Below are 24152 nucleotides of genomic sequence, written 5' to 3' on the forward strand. Positions count from 1 at the left end.
CGCGGCCTATGGACTATGACAGTATCACTTGATTCATGGCTGTAGATACTATTATCAACTTTTATTATTTAAAACTTATTGATCTTACATTCATTTGTTTAATAGTTTACTTTTTATTTAATTTGTGTCATTAAATATTAAAAAAGTTAAAATGAAGCCACAAGAAATTAAAAAGAAGTATTTTATAGAAGTTAAAAACAAGTGTTATAAATGTGTATTTTGTAAACAAACATACAAAGAAAATGTGACAAGAATGGTGTTACATTTTCAATCTTGTAAGAAAGTTCCTTCGTCCATTAATAAGACAACACCAAATCAGCTTGGTAAGTAAGAATTGGCCTAATCTTTTAAAATACTACACTTTCACTAAATTAAGCCATACTACCTATTAAACTATTAATTAAAAATAAAAATATAGTAATATAGTTTACACATACCTAAAAATACAATTTAAGACCATTTAAAAATTATGTAAGTATATTGATGTATTTTATTATTTTAGATACTTATTTTTTGCAACATCAAAATGATAGTTCCTTGAATAGTACAAGTGCTATTAAAAATATCCAGGACCAAAATTCTAATTTAAAACAAGGAAATATAACATCATTGATGAAATGAATTCAAACGAACAAGTAAGAATATTATTAATAATATTTAATAATCAATATAAATTGATTATCCGTTACTTTACTTAATTTTATAAATTTTAAATTATGAAGATAAAAATGGATTAAAAATAAATATTCTAGAATTTATAAATTTACCATATTATACATATAAATACAGCCAACTTATCTATTAAATATTAGTTTAATTTTTAATATTTTTGCTTATTTATTAATATGGCAATTTATAAAGTCCAATATTTTTATAATAATACTTATAGCTATGAATATTAGTTTAATTTTTAATATTTTTGCATAGGTATTTATTAATATGACAATTTATAAAGTCCAATACTTTTATAACAATACTTATAGCTATGAATATTAAATTATAATTATTAAACTGGTATATCTCTATACCTTTATACATAATAATTTTTGATCATTTTTATAAATTATTGTATTAGTTAATATACCTAATAACTATTAATTATATTGTTTATTTAAAATATTTAAATGAAATCAATAATATTATGAATATAATAGCATTGACTATAAATACTATATTATAGTATTTATAAACAATGATAATAGATATCAACTTACTGTATTGTTAGTTAAACATCTGAAATTTGAAAGACTTACTATATTAAAAAAAAATATATAAATAAATACTTAGTGTATATAACTTAGAAAACAGTTTTTTTTTTTACATACCAAATAACTTTTTAAAAGTATATTTATTAATTATTATTGACTAAATAGGAACATTTATGGAAACTTTTGGTAACAGCTATATATTTAACAGGAATTCTGTTTTTCATTGTGGAAAATGATTATTGGATTCAATTTTTTAAAGATTTAAGGCCAAGTTTTATTCCTCCATCAAGACATCTTATGTCTAATAAACTTCTTGATGATGAATATATACAGATGTCAATTAATGTAAATAAAAAAGTTAATGAAGCTTTTGTATTTGGAATACAGATAGATGGCTGGAGTAATATCAGGTATATTGATTGATACTATTTTAAATAAAAATGTGTATCTAATTATATTTTATTATTTATTTTAGAAATGAACCTATTATGAATATTATTATTACTACCCCAGAACCAGTTGTTTACAAATCTTTAAGTACTACTAGAAGTAGACACACAGCAGAGTATGTAGCCAATGAGTTAAGTATAGTCATTGATAGTATTGGAAAAGATCGTTGCTTAGGTGTTGTATCAGATAACGCAGCTTCTATGAAAAAAGCATGGACAATTTTAAAGAATGATCTATGTTATAAAGACTTGCCTATAGTATATTATTCATGTATATGCCATACATTAAACTTACTTGTACATGATATATTCAAACTTAAAAATGTGAGTGCATTGGAAGAAATGGCAAAAACCATAGTAAAGACAATTAATAACACTCATATTTTAAAATCTATATTTGTTATAATTCAAAAATCAAAAAAAGAGGTATTTACTACTTTAAAAATACCTGTTAAAACTTGATGGGTTTCAATTGTTCACTGCTTAGAAAGTCTTATACAAAATAAAGGGATTTTGAAGCAATTAGCTTGGTCTGATGATGATAATGTAGTTAAGAAACTAGGAAATATACAAATGTACATTGTTGAGTTTTCATTTTGGTATAAAATAGATAAAATATTGGACCTAATGAAACCTATAACTGAATGGATAAAAAAGTTAGAATCAGATAATCCATATGTTAGTAATGTATTTTATGCATTAAATGACATAAGTTCTCTCTTGACATTAAAGCTTCCTAACATAGATTTTCTTTCGGATGTAGAAAAAACATCCATACTTGAATCATTTGAACATAGAAAATGTGTGGCTCTTCATGCTATGCATTACGCTAATTCCATGCTTGATCCAAGATATAAAGGACAGCATTTATCACAAATAAATGACATAGCAGGTGTTGAGTGCATTTTCAATGTAGCCACAGCAATAATGCCTGAAGAAACTCAACAAATAATGATTGAACTAGCTCAATATCGTTCCAATGAAGGCCTTTGGAGTAATAATTTTATTTGGTCTACTGAAATAAAAAATTTAAATCCTTTCCCTTGGTGGAAGGGGATATGTGGTAGTTCTTTTTTAAACAAAATTGCAGTAGCAATTTTATCTCTGCCTCCACCTTTTACTGCTACAGAAAGGTCTTTCAGTACATTCTCATTAATACACACAAAAAAAAGAAATAGATTAACAAATGAACGTGCAGCAAAATTTCTTTTATATTCATCAAAATAGAAATAATTTTAAAAAATCAAGTATTCCTAAAAATAAACCTTGCAAAGAGAAACAGGTAAATACACTATGTCATGACACTAATGAAATTGACTATCAATCTACACCTGGACTATCTACACCTAGAACATCTACACCTGGACCATCTACACCAGGACCATCAACAATCATGGCAACAAGTACACTAAAATCTAAAAATATGTTAAACTTAACTTCTAGTTCTTTCTCAGAATCTTCAGAAGAAGATTGGAATTTATTTGACGATTCAGATTCCACTCTAGATCAGACTGGGAAGAATTATATGAATATTTTTAATTTTGATTTTATACTTATTAATTATTTATTATTAATAAGATCTTTTTATAATTTTGTTTAATGGTGTATTTCACCATTTATCACACAATAACCAGTTTGGTAAAATGTATTTATTTTATTTTTATTACTTTTTATTTTTATTATTAAATTATATAATTTTAACTAATTATAACTCGAGGTAAAGACAAATTAAATATAAAACTAAAAAACTAGAATTTAAATTGTTTTTTTGTTGTTGATGTTATAGTTACCTAATGAATCTGATTTGATTAATTTACAATTTATTTTATTGGTAGGTACATTTATAATATTTTTATTCATAATATAAAGTAATTGAAAATACATGAAAATAAGTCAATAATAAGTAATAACACTACTAGGGACTTATATAAAATCATATATTAAATTTATAATACAATGAACACCACACTATCCAGTAAATAATAAAAATAAGCATTACAATAATTATAAGTTCATGGAAAAGTGGAAGTGAGGAGTTCCTAAAGGTGTTCCTATGGCGACATACAAAAATTATCAAAATTTACCAAATTTACAGAATTTACGTAAATTTTTCTCTGTAAATTACCAAAAAAAAAAAAAATTTACATAAATTTTACATCTCTAGGCCAAATCTAATTATAATATCATTTTTAATTATTTGCATAAATTATTTAAGGACATATATCAAAATTTAATCAAAATACTACAAATATTTTGAAATAATTAGACATATTGCTACATTGAGTACAATTTTATTTAAATATTAGATTTATTCTATTATTCATTTGAACTAAAATTGTATAGATTAACTAAGATATAAACTAAGTGGTTCGATGTATAATAAATACTTTTAAAGTATTTACAATTGAAAATAATATAATACATTGTAGAAGTAAAAACATAATTTTTTATGTGAAATAAAAAATAAAAACTTGAAATCAAATGTTTAATAATATTTTAAAATAATTAAAATTTTACCTATGTAATTATACTTAGCATACTTCTTTACATTTATATTTAAATTTTATAATATTATATTTTTATCACTCCCATTTCTAAATTAGTCACTTTTTTAAATTATCTGCCTTTGGCAGAATATATCACAATTTTAAAATATAGAATAAAATAAACAAAATTATAGAAAGCGTTTCCGGTTGTTACTAATTCAGATTTAATATGTTTGTGTCTTTTACTGTGCAAGTTAATGTATTTCTATATTGTAAATAGTGTTACTTAAGTTCTTAATTTAATAGATATTTCTTTACTGTTAAGTTTAATTAATCTTTACGAGGATTTTGAGATGAAAGATTTATATTGAACTAACGGAAAATTGTTAAACTGTGAAAAAAATCGTCATATATTATTAACGTAACGTAACATTATTGCTATGTTAATAATTGTAGACATGAATAGATATAAAAATTTTGCATTCGCTTCTTCGGTATACGAAGAAATGTATGGAATAATTAAGGAATTTTAGGGTTTTATTTTTTCGTTTGGTATGCTATAAAAATAACCATAGAAAATTTTTTTAAAGTCGGATAAAATTGTAAAGAACTTAAAAACATAATTGATAGTTTCATCAGCTGAACTTATTACCATAGAGACACATTATATTCTCAGATAATAAAACCAAAATTAAAAAACACATATTTTAATTTAGTACTTTTTTAATCACCTACACAATTTTTAAACTTCTACAAAACACAAAAATCACAAAAACTATTGATTGACACACTCCGAAAAAACACATGGCATCGACGGAAAACGACAAGAAAAGTAAGCTTTTGTCGTACCAATGTATTACTATAAATCGCATAATATATTTTTTCTTATAATCTAATCTTGAGATTAAATTAACTAAATATATAAAAATTACTTTAAATAAAACTCCGGTTGCAATAGGTGCTACTGAAAATTTGAATAATCTTATATCGAACAAAATTAACGTCCAAGAGGATAAAACGAGTACAGCTGTAAACGATTCTAAGACAAATGACAAAATAGACGATTCAAAACAAACAGAAAAATTCGCAGGAATTCTGTGTGCAACACAGTTAAAGAATAATCTAAGCAACGGTTTCAAATTAACAACTATAAATTACGTTTCCGAACTCCACAAAGCATTGCTTAAAGAATGCAACAACAATTTATTAGACTTTAAATCTTTGAATGCATCATTAGACTATGAATCGTTGACAAACGTCACAAGCCGTACGTTTAAAGCTATACAGGTAACGGCTATGAATAACATTTAATAGTGGGATGGATCTTATGGGTTGGGATTTTACTAAGTGGCGCATTTAAAGGGAGCGAAAGAGGCGAATGCCCCAGCGGCAAAATGTTAACAGTTTTAAGAGGGCAGTTTTATTGAGTGTATTATTTATTTATTTTTTATTACAAAATGTATAACATTAATTAACATGCATCGTGAAACATTTTTTAATTGATCAACGATTTTCTACTAACGTATTATCGTATTAAATAGTTTTGAGTTGAATGTGATATGAATACTACTGATAATGTAGGTATACAACAAATTATACTATATGAACTATAAGAGTTAGTTATAAGTAGGGCTCGGATTTCAATGCAAAGTGCATATTTTTTTAGTTGATCATACACAATGCTCTCTAAGAACATAATTCGTTTCATGTAACGAGGGTTTCAAAACTACAAATTTTATTTTTCATTTTTTTGCATATTTAAACGTTTTTTCATTTTTAGTATTATTGGGTAATTTTGTTGGTTTTTAATGCATATTTGTTCAATATACTAACAAATTTAGCCTATTCAAAATAAAATTTAAAGACAAATTTTCTTGATATTTAAGTTGGTTTATCGGGTTTTTTCATACACATTGTCAATCTTTATTTTTCGATTCAGTTTTTATCTTATCTTAATTTATTATTGACTATAGAACGTCATCAGTATTCGGTATAATTACAAATAATCAGCTAGTTCGTATTACCTCGCAGACGTTGCTCGGATTACGTGTGAATGTGATTTTAATGTATTAAATAGTGTATTAAATAACGCCCAAAATAAAAAAATTATACCATTTTTATGATCATTTTTGTGCTAAAATGCATTTTTTAAGGACATTTTTAGTTATTTTTTAGAGCATATTTGTATGATTTTAAGTACATTTAAATCCGAACCCTAGTTATAAGGTATATTTTTATATAAATTGTGGTGTAAGGTCTAACGAATACTATTTTTTCATAATTTTTTTTTTGGTACCTATTTACTCTCGTAGGCAAGAAAAAAAATGTAATTAAATTTGACACACAAATATACAATTGGTAATTATTCGTTGGGTTTGATTTTTTTCTTTGTATGATCATACGCAATGTTAGGAACAAAAAGTTTTTTCGGTGTTGGGATATTTTCCGAAAATCGTCGAAGAAATGAAAAATCGGGGCTGGGTGGAAAAACGAAATCCGTTAAAACCGCCAATCAACTATGCGCAGTATAGTAAATCGAAACGTAAATATATTGTATACTTACCAACAAGTAGTACCCAAGCGAAATGAGTTGAATGCAAAATGTCACATTCTTTGTTTTCTAGCGTACTCGGTAAATTGGATTGAATCTCCACCAATAATATCGTCGATGACAGAAAACGAAGTCATATGGGAGCGATTAAAAAACATGCAGTCGTGGGAAATTCTAAAAGACAAACGGTCAGATTTCATATTCGTCACTAGAAAACAACTCATCAATTGGACTACCTTACATAAATTAACGTCAGTTAGTCAGATGAAAAAACACCTGTTCTGCAGCAAAGTAAGACGTATATAAGTATACGGAAATACTTGTTGCGTTGTTTACAATTCTTCTTTTAATTTCGTTTGAAACAAAAAACGATTTTTTACAACACTTGATTTTATTTTATTTTTAGTTAAGATAGTTCAATATAGTACAAATAATTCAGATATAAATAAATTGCAAATTCAAATTAAATATATTGATAAATACACACACTCACAAAAATGTTGACTAACAGTTTGTTTTCAAAATAGTCGACTTACATTTAAAGTCAATGACGTATTTAGTTAAAGAGAGATAGAGTTGAGACAGTTCAAAGTTTCATAAATTGAACTATTATGACTGAGTTAAAATACCTGATTTTTTAGCCACCATATATCGGACTAAACGTTTGATCTCTTTAATTAGAAGAAAACAAGTGTATATCTGTTCCCTCGATGGTTCAAAATATAGTGTATATTTATATTTTTTCTATAGTGTTGGAAGACAATTTAATATTAGATTTTTTTTTCCAGATACTTCTATAATTTGAATTTATGTATTGTGTATTATCTCAAATAAATATATTATAGTGATCAGGGACGTATTTAGTTACAATAATCATCCATTTTTATGCGTCAATTAAAAAAATTTTAATATTTTAATATTTTGCATAGCAAACACACTGCAATTTTCATGATAATATTATCAAAAGTTGACCGTGTTAAATCTATAGATAATAAATATAATATTTTTTGAAAAATCGTATTAAACGTGTGTAGGGGTTGCAATAAAACTTTACTTGGAGCACCAAAACTCTAAATACGTCTTTTGATAAAAAATATGTATTAAAAACGTACACGTAATAAAATAAATAACGATGGCGATAAAATACTATCGTAGTCTTAAATTCAATTACATTTTTCATCATGAATCACATTATTTTACCAAAATAAACTTCTGCATCAGGTAAAAATTTATTGAAATCAAGTAAAACTCAGTCTGTCTCAATATGAGCCATAAAGTCAATCACCGATGAAAAAATAGTGACTGAAGATTGAAGCAGTAGAAAAAAAAAAATGATAACTTACATTTATGTATCCCAGCTTCTACGCTTTTAACTATAAAAAAAAAACAAACTCTATAGATTAGATTGTGGCCAATTATTTATCACAAAAAACAAATTACAAATTTATTTAATAACATACTAGTATAATCATTGTGAAAATTCGAAGTAGATAATTTATTTATATAAAAAAAATTATAGGTGCAATCGAATCAATACACAAACACATTTTAACAAATCAATAAATGAGTTAATATTGAAAATTGAAAAATATATCGAAATGACAGAGAGTGTTTATTAAAATATATGTTCCGCAGCATTAGGATAGACTATGTATGAGAGGGTGTAATTTACATAAAATCATTTTACAGTGCTTCTTTCCAGACAATATTAGCTAATATAAGTAAGAATATTAGTATTGTTTGTGAATTGTTTGTTGTTATATCACTGAGTAAGAGCCAATGAGAATACATTATTTAGAAAAAATTGAAATTAAAGTTGATTGTGCATTCATAACTTTCCTCAAATTCAACAAATTTAAGTAGTTAATAGTTCAAAAGAAAGAGCACGATCCACTGAGTGTTCTTAGACTTGTTTCGACAGCCTACGTTAACTAGAACTGTAGTTATAGAGGTTTGAGTGAAGGAAAATATGGAAAATCTTGAAAATATTGAATGTAAAGTTGATTGTGTACGCATAAATTTTCTCAAACTCAACGAATTTAAGCAGTTAATAACTCAAAAAAAAAAAATAGCTTGATCTACTGAGTATTCTGAAAGTGAAACGATCAAGATCCATTTGTTAGAAGAGAAGCTATGCGAATTCGAATTACTTGAGTGAATGTGTCCCATAAGAAATGTACAGGAAAGAATTGTGTTGGTGGGAGTTGAGTAAATTTCAATGATTGATGACATATCTGTGTCTAAATACCTTTCATTAAAAAAAAAAAAAAATGAAAGAAATCGGCCGTATAGAACGACCAGACGAACTGATTTTAGTTTTCATAGATTTTTTTAATACATAAGATAATTTTATATACCTATATATATATATATATTAGGGTGGTCCTTATTTTTTTGATGTAATTTATTTAATACAGTATCCTCTAAATTGTTAAGTTATATATGTACATATTATAGGTAAAATTTGGAAGGTCTTACTCAACCTCTTCTGGTGTCGCATTAGGGTTGAATATGGCAAAAGAGAGTAGTTTTCTTGTTTTTTTAAATTAATTCAGAATGTATAGGATTTAGCATGAACATGCAAATAACTTAATGATAGATTTTATTAATATCTATAAAAAACATTTAATGCAAATTCTCCTAAGTCCATTGTTTTTTGAAGAAAAATTAAAAAATATCAGAATATTCTATATATTTTTCAAAATTGAATTTTTTCGGTTTTTTAAATATATATAACGTACGGTTGGGTGTATGATAAAATATTTTGTATAAAAATTATACAGAATTAAGTAATCTAAAAAAAAGGTTTTAGGTACAAATCAACTTTGATATAGGTTTTGATTTTATTTACTTATTTCTTGTACTTTTTCAAAAAAAAAAAAAAAAATACTTACATTTATGAATTTATTTTAACAAATGTTATGCATAATTAATTGATGCCTCCTAAAATGATTTCTTGAGTTTGTCAATTACTCTGTGGGTATTTTTTCCGGTAATCTTGAACGGTCTAAAAAATATAGTGATATTTTTAAGTTTGATTTTATTTTAAAATAGTAAAATTATTTTTTTGTAATACAAATTGTCTTTGTTTCTCATTTTTTGTAAATTTGTGATTGTATTCTTCAATAAGCTTGATTCCCTTCTCAGCTGAGTCATTCACAACTTTAAGTGATTTTATAATTTGTTTTCCTATTTTATAGTCTTCTAGATTATTCCAATTAGCCGGATCAACAGTTAAAAACTCAACAGAAATGTTAAACCTCTCGAACATTCCAATCGACTTATAATTTATCAAATCAACTAAAAGATCTTTTTGAATAAAATGTAAAACATCTTTTAATTTAAGAGCTATTTTTTTTCAAATTCGATTTCTTCCTCATCATTGTTTATGCTACATTTGTAAGAACTCAAGATTCTTTCAGCCATTTTGTGTTTTGTATTATTATCTAAACGATCGTCAAATTTTGAAAATGTAACACACTCTGGATTCAAATACCACAAATGATTTATTATTTTTTTTAATCTTACATCTGCGATTATTTTATTATGCAATTTATATTTTTTTAATCTTTAATAATATGTTATTAAGTGGGGTTTTAATTGCATTGGCAGACAAAAATCAAACACGGACGTAACATTTAACTATAAAATAACAAATATCTTTTAATGCCTTTTCTTCTTTGCTATTTAATTTAAATTAATCTTTAAATATAAATATTTTAAGGAATATATGACCTTAGCCATCCATCTGGCTAAATGATATGGGCCAGGCTTTCTAAAAACAATGCCTCGAGGTGGAACACTACCTAAAAATATAATAACTAGTTCTAAAAATTCTTGGTAATCATCTCGAGAAAGATCTTCGATAATTTTTATTTTTGTATATACAATAATTTCATCGATTTCATTTTTTAAAATATTATGAATATAGGTATCATAAACCAACGTGGATATTTTGCTTTTATCAATATTTTCCCACGCATTTTGAAATCTTTTAAAAAGCAATATATCTAGTCCAGTCATGGTAAATAATTTTACTTCTATAAATACTCCTTGTAAAACAAGTTCAAAAATGTGATGTTGACAACCCAAAAACAATATTTCTCTATCTAAACTTTTTTCTAAGAGTGTACATGTTCCATTCAACCTCCCTGTGTTAGAAGCTATAGTATCAAACACAAATTCTTGAACTTGTTCTAGTAATGACCACATGTGTAAAGTACCAAATACAGCTGAAGATATTTCATATCCTGTCCCAGAAGATATTTTGGGGACTTCAAGAAGTTGTTCAACATTCATTGATGTTGCAATAATAGCCAAATGATCAATATTATTCTTTCCGGTAAGGGCTGGAAGTATTTATGAATTCCAATGAATTACAACATAATTTAAATTTTTTTCGTGAAATTCCGAATTAATATTTTTTGATATTTTTTGTCGATAGGCTTCACGGGACATTTTAATTGATGTTTGGTTTATAACATAAATACTAGAATCTAATGACAGTGCTTCTACACATGCAGTTAACAAATGGACAGCATTCCTATCACTTATTTTACATCTATTAAGAGTGGCTGATAATCTAGGCGTTAAAAGTTCTATCCTACCTCTTTTATATTTTGATGGACCTGGGACTGGAGAAAACTGTCTAATTACTTCATCTTCATTTTTCGATTCTTTAAAATTTGACGTTGATAAATAAATTAAGTATGGTTTTAAATTATATTAAGCATAATTTGTTAATTTATATTATTACATTTTTTAAAATTATTTTACTATTATAAATTACTTGTTAACAAAGTTTGTGAATGAGGTTTAAGTTTTTTATTGTTTATTTCGTTTCTAATTAATGTCCTTTGTTCAGCTCTAGTTAACTTCATATCCAAACCCAGGCGCGTACACAAAAAAATGCTTTGGGAGAGGTTTTACGTTGTACATTTTCATAATAATATTAACTATATACTAATTTTACTATATAAAAACATATTTAATATCATTTTCCTGAATTCCGGGAGGAGTTTGAACCCCTAAAACCCCCCCTTGTGTACGCGCCTGTCTACACCTATTATACAACCAGGATGACCTTATTTTCGTTGAAGTTGTAAAAAATTTATATCATCTTGAATTTTCATTATATTAAAAGGATTATGAGCAATATCTAATAAATTGTTTAATTTATCTTCGAAATCTTGTTCTCTTTTTCTATATAAATCATTCTTCCTCGTTTTATTCTAGAGTTTTAAGATCTTCATATAATTTTTTTTATAATATTAGATTAGTCTTGAGTAGGTATACGAGATTTTTCCCAATATATTAAACATTCGTCTACAATAAGTGCTACACTTGCATGCAAATTTAATTCGTAAATTTGTAAATTATAAAAGAGAACATTCAAGCAATTTCTTTGAGATGGCAATTTACTACCAGTTATTTGGTAGTTTATTTTTCCCACAAGAAAAACTTGATTTCGCGGCATATTAAACTACAATTAATTACTTTTCATTATAACTTAAACTTTATATTAAACGACGAATGACATAAAATATTCGATAGTGAATCGAATACGATTAGTTGGATTGTAATAGTGCATTATGCATTAAAATATTAAGATGATATCGCAAATGTTTCAATAAATATGTGTTTCAACGAAAAATAGAAGATAAGATAGGTTCCCAAGATAAGATTAAATTCAGCTCTAGTAATAATTAATTTCATAGCCGTTGACAATTTTTTTGGAAAAAAATCAGACGAAATTCAAGTAAATATAGCCAAAACCTATATAAAAGATGTTTTTATGACATTTGTACCCAAAAACTTTTTTTAGATTATTTAATTATTTTATACATAAAATTTTATCATATACCTAACCGTACGTTATATATATTTAAAAAACCGAAAAAATCTAATTTCGAAAAATATATAGAATATTCTGATATTTTTTAATTTTTCTTCAAAAAATAATGTACTTAAGAGAATTTGCATTGAATGCTTTTTTATAGACATTAATAAAATCTATCATTAAGTTCTTTGCATGTTCATGCTAAATCCTATACATTCTGAATTAATTTAAAAAAACAAGAAAACTACTCTCTTTTGCCATATTTCAACCCTAATGCGACACCAGAAGAGGTTGAGTGAGACCTTCCAAATTTTACCTATAATATGTACATATATGACTTAACAAATTAGAGAGGTACTGTATTAAGTTTTTGAAGTAAAATATTCCACCTAAATAAATAAGGACCACCCTAATATATATATATATATATATATATATATATATACAGGGAGTGGACAAAATAATATGAACACCTGATATATACGCAATTTATTATATTTATATATTGATTTATAAGTAAGGTGTTGGGCCATCGTTTGCTTTTAAAGTAGCTTCAATCCTTCGCGGAACAGATTCATAAAGAACATGAATAGTTTCCAACGGAATTTTATCCCATTCTTTTAGCAAAATATCCGCCGATTGCTTCAGTGATGTTGGAGATATAGTACAAATAATTTGTAATTATATTGCATGGTGTTCATATTATTTTGTTCGCCCTCTGTGTATATATAATGGAGGTAAGATAACCACCCCAAATAATTGGGAGAAAGGCGAAAGAGTAGTAGAGAAAAAGAAGACGATTTGTTAAAATAAATGTATATTAAATAAAAATGTAAATAATAATATTTTTTACCTCTATTTAAATCGAATTATTTATTTTTTCCTCTGGATTATTTGAACACGCTATAAATCTCGAATTTTTAGCTCAGTCCCTTGAATTTCAAATTGTCTTATGACCAGGGACGGCATGAGGGGGTGGCCAATAGGGACAGTTGCCCAAGGCCCCGCGGTTCTGATTTAACTAACTTAAAATATTTTATTAATATGAATTATAAGACTCAACATTTATTTTTCCCATGGCCTCGCAAATTCTTGCACCGTCACTGCTTGTAACTACTGTATTATTATTTCGCTAATGTTCTTTATTTATTATTATTTTTTACAATATAAACAAAACATTTCAGTAAATGAAAAATCATTTTCTAGTTAGTATCCGTTAGGAATAATAATACTTCGATTTTTGACTTAATCTGCATGATTTAAACGTTACTCTAACAATAATGTAGATTGATAAACATTCTAAATATTCTAAAGTTCTGAGATTTATATTTTAAATTATATTATTTTACAGAACGGTTTGGCACAATGTTTGGAACCTTTGAAAAATGTTGAGTCAAATTTGATGTTTCCGAGGTGTCATTACATTCGATGTCTTGCGGACTATAATGAATTTCTTGAAGACTACATAATAACAGCATTGGTGGGTACACTGAAAATCATCGTACAATCGATTGAAGAAAACAGAAGAATATTCTCTGAAAGAGGCAATGTATGTAATTACTTATATTATAATAGTTATGAGAAAAATATTTGTTCTCCAGATACCATATGAAATAATCAAATTTGCACATCGCTGTGTGCTCAAATTTCTGGACTCACGACAAAGTGGATCAACGGAATCAGATATGTGGAAATTCAATAGTCAAAAAGACATATGGGACGAGTTCTTTAATCACTATACACAACTGATTAATAATGATAACGCTACAATTCATATCGAATATAGCTACCACTTAGAAGTAACTCAATCGATATAATATATACTAATTATTTATTTATCTAACGGATCATTTTCAACGTGAAATTCAATTAAAGAAACTGTGATAAATTAAATAAAAATATCGTAATGAACATAAAATTTAATTTAAAAAAAATTAAAATTAAAACAATTTATATAAATATATTAATTATACAGATGAATGTTCATTATTCATCGAGTTTCTAACTTTCCAACTGATAATAAATTAATAAGTGACCTTGTGTATTATATGTAATTCCTGTTTATACAATTGAAGCATATTCTTATGTTATAATTTTTTAATTTGTATATGATAGAAATGCTGTCTCATAAAATTTTGATCACCTGGTATATATTTTGTAATTAATTGTAATATTAAATTCGTATAATTGTAGAAAAATGTATACGCGAAATGTAAATATCTATTGGAAAACGTGAAAGTCTACTGTCCACAACACTTCATTGACGGGAATACAAACACGTGGATAATAAAACCAACGTCCAACTGTTCGGGGCATGGAATTATAATGTCTAGAGACATAAACACGATAAAAGAAAAAATCTTTGTATCAGAAGGACTTAGAAGCAATTATATTTTACAGAAATATATAGGTTCATAAAACTTATAACATTTAATACCAGATGATAATTTTAAAACAATGTTTATTTGTAGAAAAACCTCTTTTGGTTTATACTTGCAAAATCGACTTGCGACAATGGTTTCTAGTAACTAATATGACTCCGATTGTTGTATGGATGTACAAGTCAGTATGCAACTTATCTATACTCAGGCTGTATATAGCTGTGTTGACGGGAAAATGTTTCTTATCGAACCACACATTTGAAAACTATGTGAAATATTATTTATCTTAAAATATTGCATTATTTTAACATTTTATCTTATGTTATCTGTCTATTAAATAAAAGTAATAAATATCAACGAATTAACGATCCCAGTCTACGGCTTTGTATCGTTTGGTTTTATGATATCAAATTATGAAAAATATAATTTAATTAAATTAAACATTTAATCAATTTCCAAATATTTTTAATTGGTTAGAACACCACGAGATACTTATACAAAAGAAAGTTATTAGCAAAATAATAAAATTTCATTTGACGACCAAATTGTGTTACAGGGAAGGTTATGTGAGATTTTGTGCAAACAGTTTTTCCATGAAACATATGCACGAGTCCATTCATCTCAGCAACGTCAGATTGCAAATGAGATATAGAAATGTTCGAAAAATGAACGTACCAGAGGAATGTATGTGGGACTATGAAGAATTGCGAAATTATTTAACGTAAGATGTAGTATTAGGTCTTTGTAGGGCTGTTTTAATTAGAAATTGGAACCTTAATGAATTTTACGATTCTAGTTCCGATTAAATTTTTAGAAAAAAAAATTGGTTTCGGTTTCGGCATCGGTTCTTAAAAAAAACTAAAATTTCAGTTTTGGTTTCTTTTCGATTTAAAAAAAAAAATATTAGGTTTCTGTTTCAAGTAATGGTTTAACATTTGTGTAAGAAAATATTTATTCTAGTTCGGTTCTTTAAATAATTTAATAAAATATTTGTAGTGTTAAATGGTGTCAGTTATGGCGGTTAATGCCAATTTTCGACTAGATATTCTTCTAATAGTCTAAGACTAAATAAATAAAAAAAATTACTCATTACTGTTGCTTAATGCAAAACCCTGTTTCAAATAACTTTTTTTGGCTTTTAATAGTTTATTCATTGATTGTTTATTGTTTATAATTTTCGAATCACCACTTTTTAGGTACATCAGTATTCTGTATTTAATTACTTAAAATATACGTTAATTTATTTTTTTATTACGGTATACTATATTTGTTTAAGAATATACTTGCGTTCAAGAGTTTCAATAGATAGTACATAGGAAAGTTTGTTCAACTTTCACAGAACTTTATACCAATCACTTTACCTCATAGGTATATAATAGTTATAAATATGTGCTTTACCTTAAAAAAATCTGTGATATATGAATATTAAAACATTTTAGAATACTTAACAATAGTGCAAACTGTTAAAAATCTCTTAATATTTATTGATGACTTATTCGAGAAATCAATATAATTAAAAAAATATTTATAATTAAATAATAATTACTAAATAATAATATACCGACTGCTATGGGAATTACGTTTTAGTGTTCTATTCGTTTCAGTGCTATTGGTCAAGAACACGCATGGGACGAGTTGATATTCCCAGGGATGAGTGAGAGCGTATACGCCGTGATGCAGGCTGCTCGGGACACGATGAGTTACCGAGAAAACACTTTCCAACTTTTCGGAGCCGATTTCGTGATAACCGAAAACTTCGTTCCTTATCTGATCGAGATTAACTCCATTCCAGGTCTCAATCCGTCGACATGCGTTATAGCCAACCTGGCACCTATGCTTCTCGGAGATATACTGAAAGGTAAGCACAAAGTTTGATGATACTAGTGTTAAAAATAATTATAAATTTGTTATCAACTTAAAACGAATATATCAGAATTTATTGTGTATATTATAGCATTAAAAAAGGAAATACTTAATAATTTTACATGTGAAACATGTTCATTTTGTCGAAAAAATAAATGTTTACAATATTATTTTCTATCATTTCCAACTGCAGATACGTACACTTCTTGGATAAAATATTGTATCTATCAAAACATTTTCATAACAAATCTAACCGCGTCAACTGATAATATTATGAAACGCATTTATGAAATTTTTAAATGTTAAGTGCGTTCGATCAGACCAACCATAAAGGTCTTCGCTATGAGACTATAATAATTAGTGTGTCCCCAGTACGTGTCAGTGACACCACGCAGATACAAAAAAACTTCCAGGATCAATAACTATCACTTATAACCAAACCCAGTTTAGAATATTCTTCTCAGATGAAAAAATCATTTGTTTCGTATGCAAATTAATAGGACACACATCATCATCAAGCAAAAACAAAAATCCTGACAACTCAACAAGCACCCAACATGATACAGTCAGCCACACCCACAGCTCAAATGAGGAAATTGCTGATATATTATTAGAAAACGTACAACCTCCCTTCAACCCTCTCGAAGACAAAACCTTACATACAGGCAACAATGACTGGCATGAAGAATATGTAAACCACTCAAACGATAATACACATATAGCTAAACAAATACAAAAAAATACACCTACACCAACTACCCCCACTGCACAAACAAAAATACCTGACGCATCTACCCCCAAAGTGCTCACGACACCTACCTCTTCAAACGACGAAACCTCCTTCCACAGCCAGATAAAAAGAAAATCAAATTTCAACTCAGGACCAACTCAGTAAACAGCACAGAGGACAACAAAACAGATAACGCCCTAAAGCCGGCCGAAGATATTTTCTCCGACAGTAAATCATCTCCAGAAAACTTCGGGAACCGATCAATTAATATATATATATACTATGCAACAAAATAAATTCAGACATACCCAGTATAATAAATTTATTTGAGAAAGTCCGCCCAAATATCTCAGATCGATGGATGAAAACCAAGCTTACAAAAATGGCGAATCGCTTATTCCAAATGATTCCTCCACAGGATCATAAACCTCCAAACTAATCCAAAAGCCCACCAAGACCCCTACTTCAATTAAGTCAAATCATACCCTTCATACTCCAATCCTTACAAGAAAACCACTATCAACACTATTAGTACTCATATAATCTTAACATCATGAATAAAATTATAAAATGGAATATAGATAGCTTTTATAAGCGAAGCATAGACATGCAACGCATCCTTTATGACTTTCAACCACAAATACTATGCTTCCAAGAATCCAACTTTAAAATAGAACCAAACAGTCATCTCAAAAACTACTCCGGATAATTATAAAACCGTATAAATCCTGCAAGAGCCAGCGAAGATGTAGCAACGTTTATAAAAAATAACATCCAAAGCCACCAAGTAAATTTACATACATACTTAGAAGCTATTGCAATAATAGTTAACTTTCAAACTCAAATATGCGTATGCATCATTTACCTCCCTGATAGCCACAACTTCACCTTACAAGATCTCACCGACATTTTATCCCAACTTCCCAAACCTTTCATAATAGTTGGTGACTTTAACAGCCGAAATCCACAATGGGGATCTGCATATACAGATAGAAAAGGCAAAATAGTAAAAACATTTTTAAAAAATTCAAAATTAATGCTCTTAAATGATAGTAGTCCTACTAGATACAATCCAGTCAACGGAAACCTATCTGCCATTAACCTATCCTTAGCAAACTCAGTAATTTCCTCTCAAATTGAATGGAACACCCTTCCCGAATACAACAGCAGTGATAATTGGCTTATTATGATTCAATTATTTCACCAATCACTCATTAAAGAACCGATAAATAAATGAAAGCTAAATTCCCCAAATTGGAATACATTCTCCAACCTCATTGGCTAATACCTAATGGAGAACCAGTTAGACAATCTTAATTTCATACCACAAATCCCTAATCAATCATGCATTGATGAAATTATTAAAAATTTCACAAATCTTATTATAGAAGCAGCCAAACTCACAATAAGAAAATTCAATCGTTCCAAAAATAAAAAAAACCGTCCCATGGTAGAATGACGACTGCAAATATTTAATTAGAAAATATAAAATAGCTCTTAATCGCTTCAAAAAAATCAAACTACTATCTGACCACATACTGACCACATATTACTTAAAAAACATAGAGCAGAATCCAGATATATCATAAAAAAAAGTAAAACTGAATATTGGCATAACTATACGTCAACAATCAACAGCAATGTTCAATCTACAACTCTCTGAAATAAAATCAGAGCACCAAAGGATCCAAATATCAATCTATATCCAATAATATGTCATATAATAATGACAATCTAGTATCAGACCAAGAAATTGCTCAAGCCTTTGCTAAAACCTTTCAAGCTAACAGCAACAACACTAATTATGATGATAACTTCCTCATATACAAAAATTAAATAGAAAACAACTTGTCAGAAGAAGTCAACACAAATACCCAAACAGATAATCATGAATACAACCTCCCTTTCAATCTAAACGAACTTAAAGCAACATTAAGAAACTGCAAAAGCAAAAGCCCGGGACCTGATGATATACCTTACATATTCATAAAGAAACTCTCAGAAAAAGCCCTTAATACACTACTTAACATCTGAAACTTAATATGGAATAACGGAATTTTTCCCAGTCAATGGAGACAAGCAGTTGTGGTACCGATCCTAAAACCAGATAAAGACAAATTCAATATAAATAGTTACCGACCCATCTCCCTTATTAGCAACCTCAGCAAACTATTAGAAAAAATGATCAACAAACACCTAACTTGGTATTTGGTATTTAGAAATAACAAAGAAAATAACAAAATATCGATGTGGATTCCACCAAAACCACTCAACCCTAGATGTCCTCGTCACCTTACATACAGATATAACTGACGCCATTACTAAAAATCAACATCTAATCTTGATAGCCCTGGACATTGAAAAGGACTATGACATGGTATGGAGAAAAAACGTCCTATCCACGCTCATTAAATATAAAATATCCGGAAATATGCTCACTTTCATACACAACTTCCTTCAGAACCGTAAAATCCAAGTAAAATAGGAAACACTCTCTCAAATCACTTAAACACCGAAAACGGGTTACCTCAGGGCTCATCAATAAGTGTAACCGTATTTCTCATAGCCATAAACGATATTTTTAACAACCTTAAAAATCCCATAAAATACTCACTGTTTGCCGATGACTGCAACATTTATTGCAGCGGAGCAAATATTAAAACTACTATAGAACTCCTACAGACGGCAATAGATTCTTTATTAAATTGGTCATCATTAACAGGCTTCAAATTATCACCCAAAAAAACCCAATGCATAATATTCAATAAGAAAAAAACGACTCACTACATCATATATACCTAAATAATAATATTAAAGTTAACTACACTAACAATATACGTATACTTGGAATCATTTCGATAACAATTTTACCTGGGCCACACACATCAAAAAACTTAAGGTAGAATGCAAAAACAGAATGAAAATAATAAAAACGCGCTCCCACCACTTTTGGGGAGCAAATAAAAACCGTCCTTAACCTTATACAAATCACTTATATTATGCAAAATAAATTACGGATCCATAATGTACAATTTAGCCAAGTCCAATGTCACCAAAATTATTGATCCGATACACAATAAAGGATTTAGACTCTCCATCGACGCATTTCGCACCAACCCAGTTAATAGCACTCTCTGTATAGCAGGCAAACCCTCTTTACAAGTCAGAAGGAACAAGGAAATCCTCAAATACATACAACATCACATCACATTCAGAATACTTACATCTGACACTAGACCCAACAAACCAAGCCAACATAAAAAAATCATTGATACATATAAAATACTAAGCGATAACTTCACATTCTATATCGAACCTTTGTCTCCTTTTATTATAGTTCCCTCTTGGAAAAGACACCTCAATATAAACACTCAACTTCTGCTATTTAATAAGAACAGCAAAATTCAGCGAAATTGTAAATACAGAATATCCAGTTTATACCCAAATATACACCGACGCGTCCGAAAATTCCAATGACGTGGGATTCGCCTTCACAACAAGTACATCATTCAAACTATATAAACTTCCTCCCGAAGCTAGCATATTCACTGCAGAATCTCAAGCCATCAGAGAGGCCCTGACGTACCCAAATACAATTACTACCAACAAAATACTACTAATTAACGATTCCCTCAGTGCCCTCATAGCTCTAAAATCACCAAACTCCTCAAATGAAATCATACAACAAATACACAACATTTTAGCTAAATCAAAGAAAACCATCCAATTCATGTGATTACCGTCTCACACAGGCATTATGGGAAACTAAACAGTCGATATATTAGTAAATGAGGCAATCACATCAACCACAGCAACAATTATAAACACACTTACCTACCAAGACATTCTAAAAAAAATAAATACATATTCAATTGAAACATGGTAAATAATTTGGGACTCAGTTCCACATTCAAACAAATTAAAAAATTCGTTGGTAAGTGGCATACCCCCTCTAATTTATCCCGCCGAGAAGACATCACAACCACCAGAGTAAGAATCGGACACACCAGCCTCTCGCACATTCATTTAATCAAGCACGAAGAAATACCCAAGTGTACCCCCCAATGCACTGAACAACTTACAATTAAACATATCATACTTCACTGCCCAAAATTCTCACAGTCAAGATACATCCTAAATCGTCCAACCTCAATGGAAGAAGCTCTCTGGGAACACAACTCAAATCAAATCCATCTCTTCTTTAAAGCCATCGGATATATCTCTAAAATTTAAAATAACGTTATCATTAATTTTATAAGTAATTTTTAATCAATTAAACATTGTTAAATAATGTAACATTGTAAACACAGGCTAATGACCCAGTAGTTGAAGCTTTATTCTCGAATAAAAAAAAAAAATAGTGTGTCGTATATAGTGAGATATTTTATCAGCATATTGTTTAAAATAATGTTTTTCTTTTTTTCCGTAAGTGATGATAGACCACCAACAAAACCCAAACGCTGACACGGGATTGTTCGTGAAAGTCATACCGGAAAAATTGAAACCGATCGATCAGCTGACCTCGAAGTATCGTACATTTGCCCCTCCGAAAATGACGCCCAGCCAACGTCATCAACAACGGATGGACGATCTGAAAAACAGACTGATGGCAATACAGTTCCAGGTGAAACCCGAGGAAAAGTTTTCCGAGCGATACTTGGGAATCAACCGCGACAACCTTTTGTTGACCACCATCATGTCGCCAGACCCGAAAATCAATTCCACGAAAACCGTGGCAACCGCCAGCGAGACCATAATGAACGACTTGCAATCGTCGGCCGCCGAAAAGATCACGAAGCTCAAGAACTTGTACAATCTCAAATCAAACAACTGCGGTCCAGGCACAGGTTCGTCGGCACAGCCAGACTGCGATCGGCAGAGAGGACGGTGATGGACGCATCTGATTTAGACACTTTTGGTCACTTGTTAAATTATACTCCGTCTCGTGGAAACATTCGACTGTATCCCCTGTAAGGTTACTGAATATGCAACGTAAAACGAAAATATAAACGACCTTTGTTTCAAATTTATAAGATTGTACTTTCACTGTGTTCCAAAACAACTGACACCTGTAATAATGGGTAATATGCGCACAATTCGAAAAACGAATTCATAACATGATCCGTGGAAATTTATTTTGTTTTCATAGTTTATGCGCTATTAAAAAAATCATAATATTTTGATTTATCAGATATTTAAGCGTAAACGATGGTTGACTTAGTGACCGGGTGCACACTAGATCTCAGAAACACTCAGTCTACGGTTTAATTATTAACAAAATAAATAAAAACACATCTAATTTTTATTTTATTGAATTAAACATATAACAACAAAATAAAATGTAAAAATTTATTTATTTTTTTATTTATTTATTTAATTTGTGTTTTTGTGTATTTTTAAAATGAATAAATAAAAATTTGTAAATTCTTGTTATTGCAGACCCTTCGTATAATATTGTAATACATAAAAAAATATAAATTAAAAATATATTCCATATATTGATTTTTAAATTGAATGAAGCATTGAAGCATTGAATGAAGAACGTATAAAAAAAGTATTGACTTAAAATGTAATCATTAACAGGTATATCTAATAAATCAAATTAAATAACATACCTTAGTTATAGTCGATAGGTTACATAGAATTTAAAAAAAACATAAGTACTCTTATATATTTTCGCTACAGGGCTATTGACCAAATGGATAGTGGTGCCTTTGACGAAAGGAGTACAACAGTGAATAAATATAAATTGGTAGTGGGCTGTATAATAAAGTAAAAAAAAAAATAATAATAATTGTTGCCAATTAGGTACACTAAAAAAGAAATAATATAAATGTTGCTGGTTGCCTGGTTGGCACAATAACTAAAATGATAAAATGCTATCCCTTTAATAGCGTAGGTACAAAGTTACAATAATTAATAAATAACACTATGTGACCCTACAGCGACACAACTACAAAATTATAATAATTAATAACTTGCCTTTGATGACTAGGCTCATCAGCCCTTACACTAATAAACGAATATGGTCGACCAATACTCACAAAATGTGACTGCATCAAAGGGCGGGTTTCATCCTACACAACCACAACGAGGAATGTGCTTATGGAATAAACTAAATAATACAAAGTTATAAAGCGCAGCCCTTATTGCGTGCGACCACCCAAGAACAGTCACAGACGAACACGTGTCTGCAATTAAAACTTAACACAAAACAACGTGGTTTTCACAATAAATCGACTGCAGACGAGGACAAACCGAAACCTGATGTGCATACTTAGAAGACACAACGACGAGAGCGAAATGGTGCCGACAACATTCATCAAGAACGCTATGGCCGCCGGACACCACAAAAAGAATAAAAATGTCTCAGTACCACCTCACTAAAACTAAAACAAGAGGACTTAATGAAACTTTGTGGCACTGAGAGCATAAATAAACAATAAATGAAAAACATAACCGACAACTATTCGAAAACGTGGAATAACGATTATTTACGCACGATGATAACAATGCGATTACCATAGACCATCGTTTCTCAACCTTTTTAGTGTCGCGACCCCCAAAATAGGTATAAAATATAGTCAATAACTTCGCGACCCCCCTCCATCTAGGTTAGGTAAAAATTTAAACAGTAAAAATATC

The 24152-nt window shown here is 28.7% G+C and overlaps 1 protein-coding gene across 1 annotated transcript; it reads left to right on the plus strand.

The window, feature by feature from the left end:
- The first annotated feature begins 617 nt into the window (after positions 1-617).
- On the plus strand, positions 618-22564 carry LOC112692332. The gene is made up of 15 exons (XM_025566974.1): positions 618-635; positions 1374-1608; positions 1722-1895; positions 2268-2790; positions 2885-3060; positions 5102-5430; positions 6556-6685; positions 6768-6985; positions 13885-14082; positions 14135-14332; positions 14727-14943; positions 15005-15095; positions 15471-15635; positions 16519-16772; positions 21938-22564. The coding sequence occupies exons 1-15, from the start codon at positions 618-620 to the stop codon at positions 22396-22398; spliced, it is 3387 nt and encodes a 1128-aa protein (XP_025422759.1). The 3' UTR covers positions 22399-22564.
- Positions 22565-24152: the final 1588 nt, after the last annotated feature.

Source organism: Sipha flava, unplaced genomic scaffold (genome assembly GCF_003268045.1).
Source record: "Sipha flava isolate LNK unplaced genomic scaffold, YSA_version1 116_pilon_pilon, whole genome shotgun sequence".
NCBI classification, from domain to species: Eukaryota; Metazoa; Arthropoda; class Insecta; order Hemiptera; family Aphididae; genus Sipha; species Sipha flava.

Excerpts from the sequence above, each read along its gene's own strand:
- LOC112692332 (XM_025566974.1), top strand. Across the intron at positions 14,083-14,134 it reads TATTCTCTGAAAGAGGCAAT|ATACCATATGAAATAATCAA; the intron begins GTATGTAATTAC and ends TTTGTTCTCCAG. Across the intron at positions 14,944-15,004 it reads TATTTTACAGAAATATATAG|AAAAACCTCTTTTGGTTTAT; the intron begins GTTCATAAAACT and ends GTTTATTTGTAG.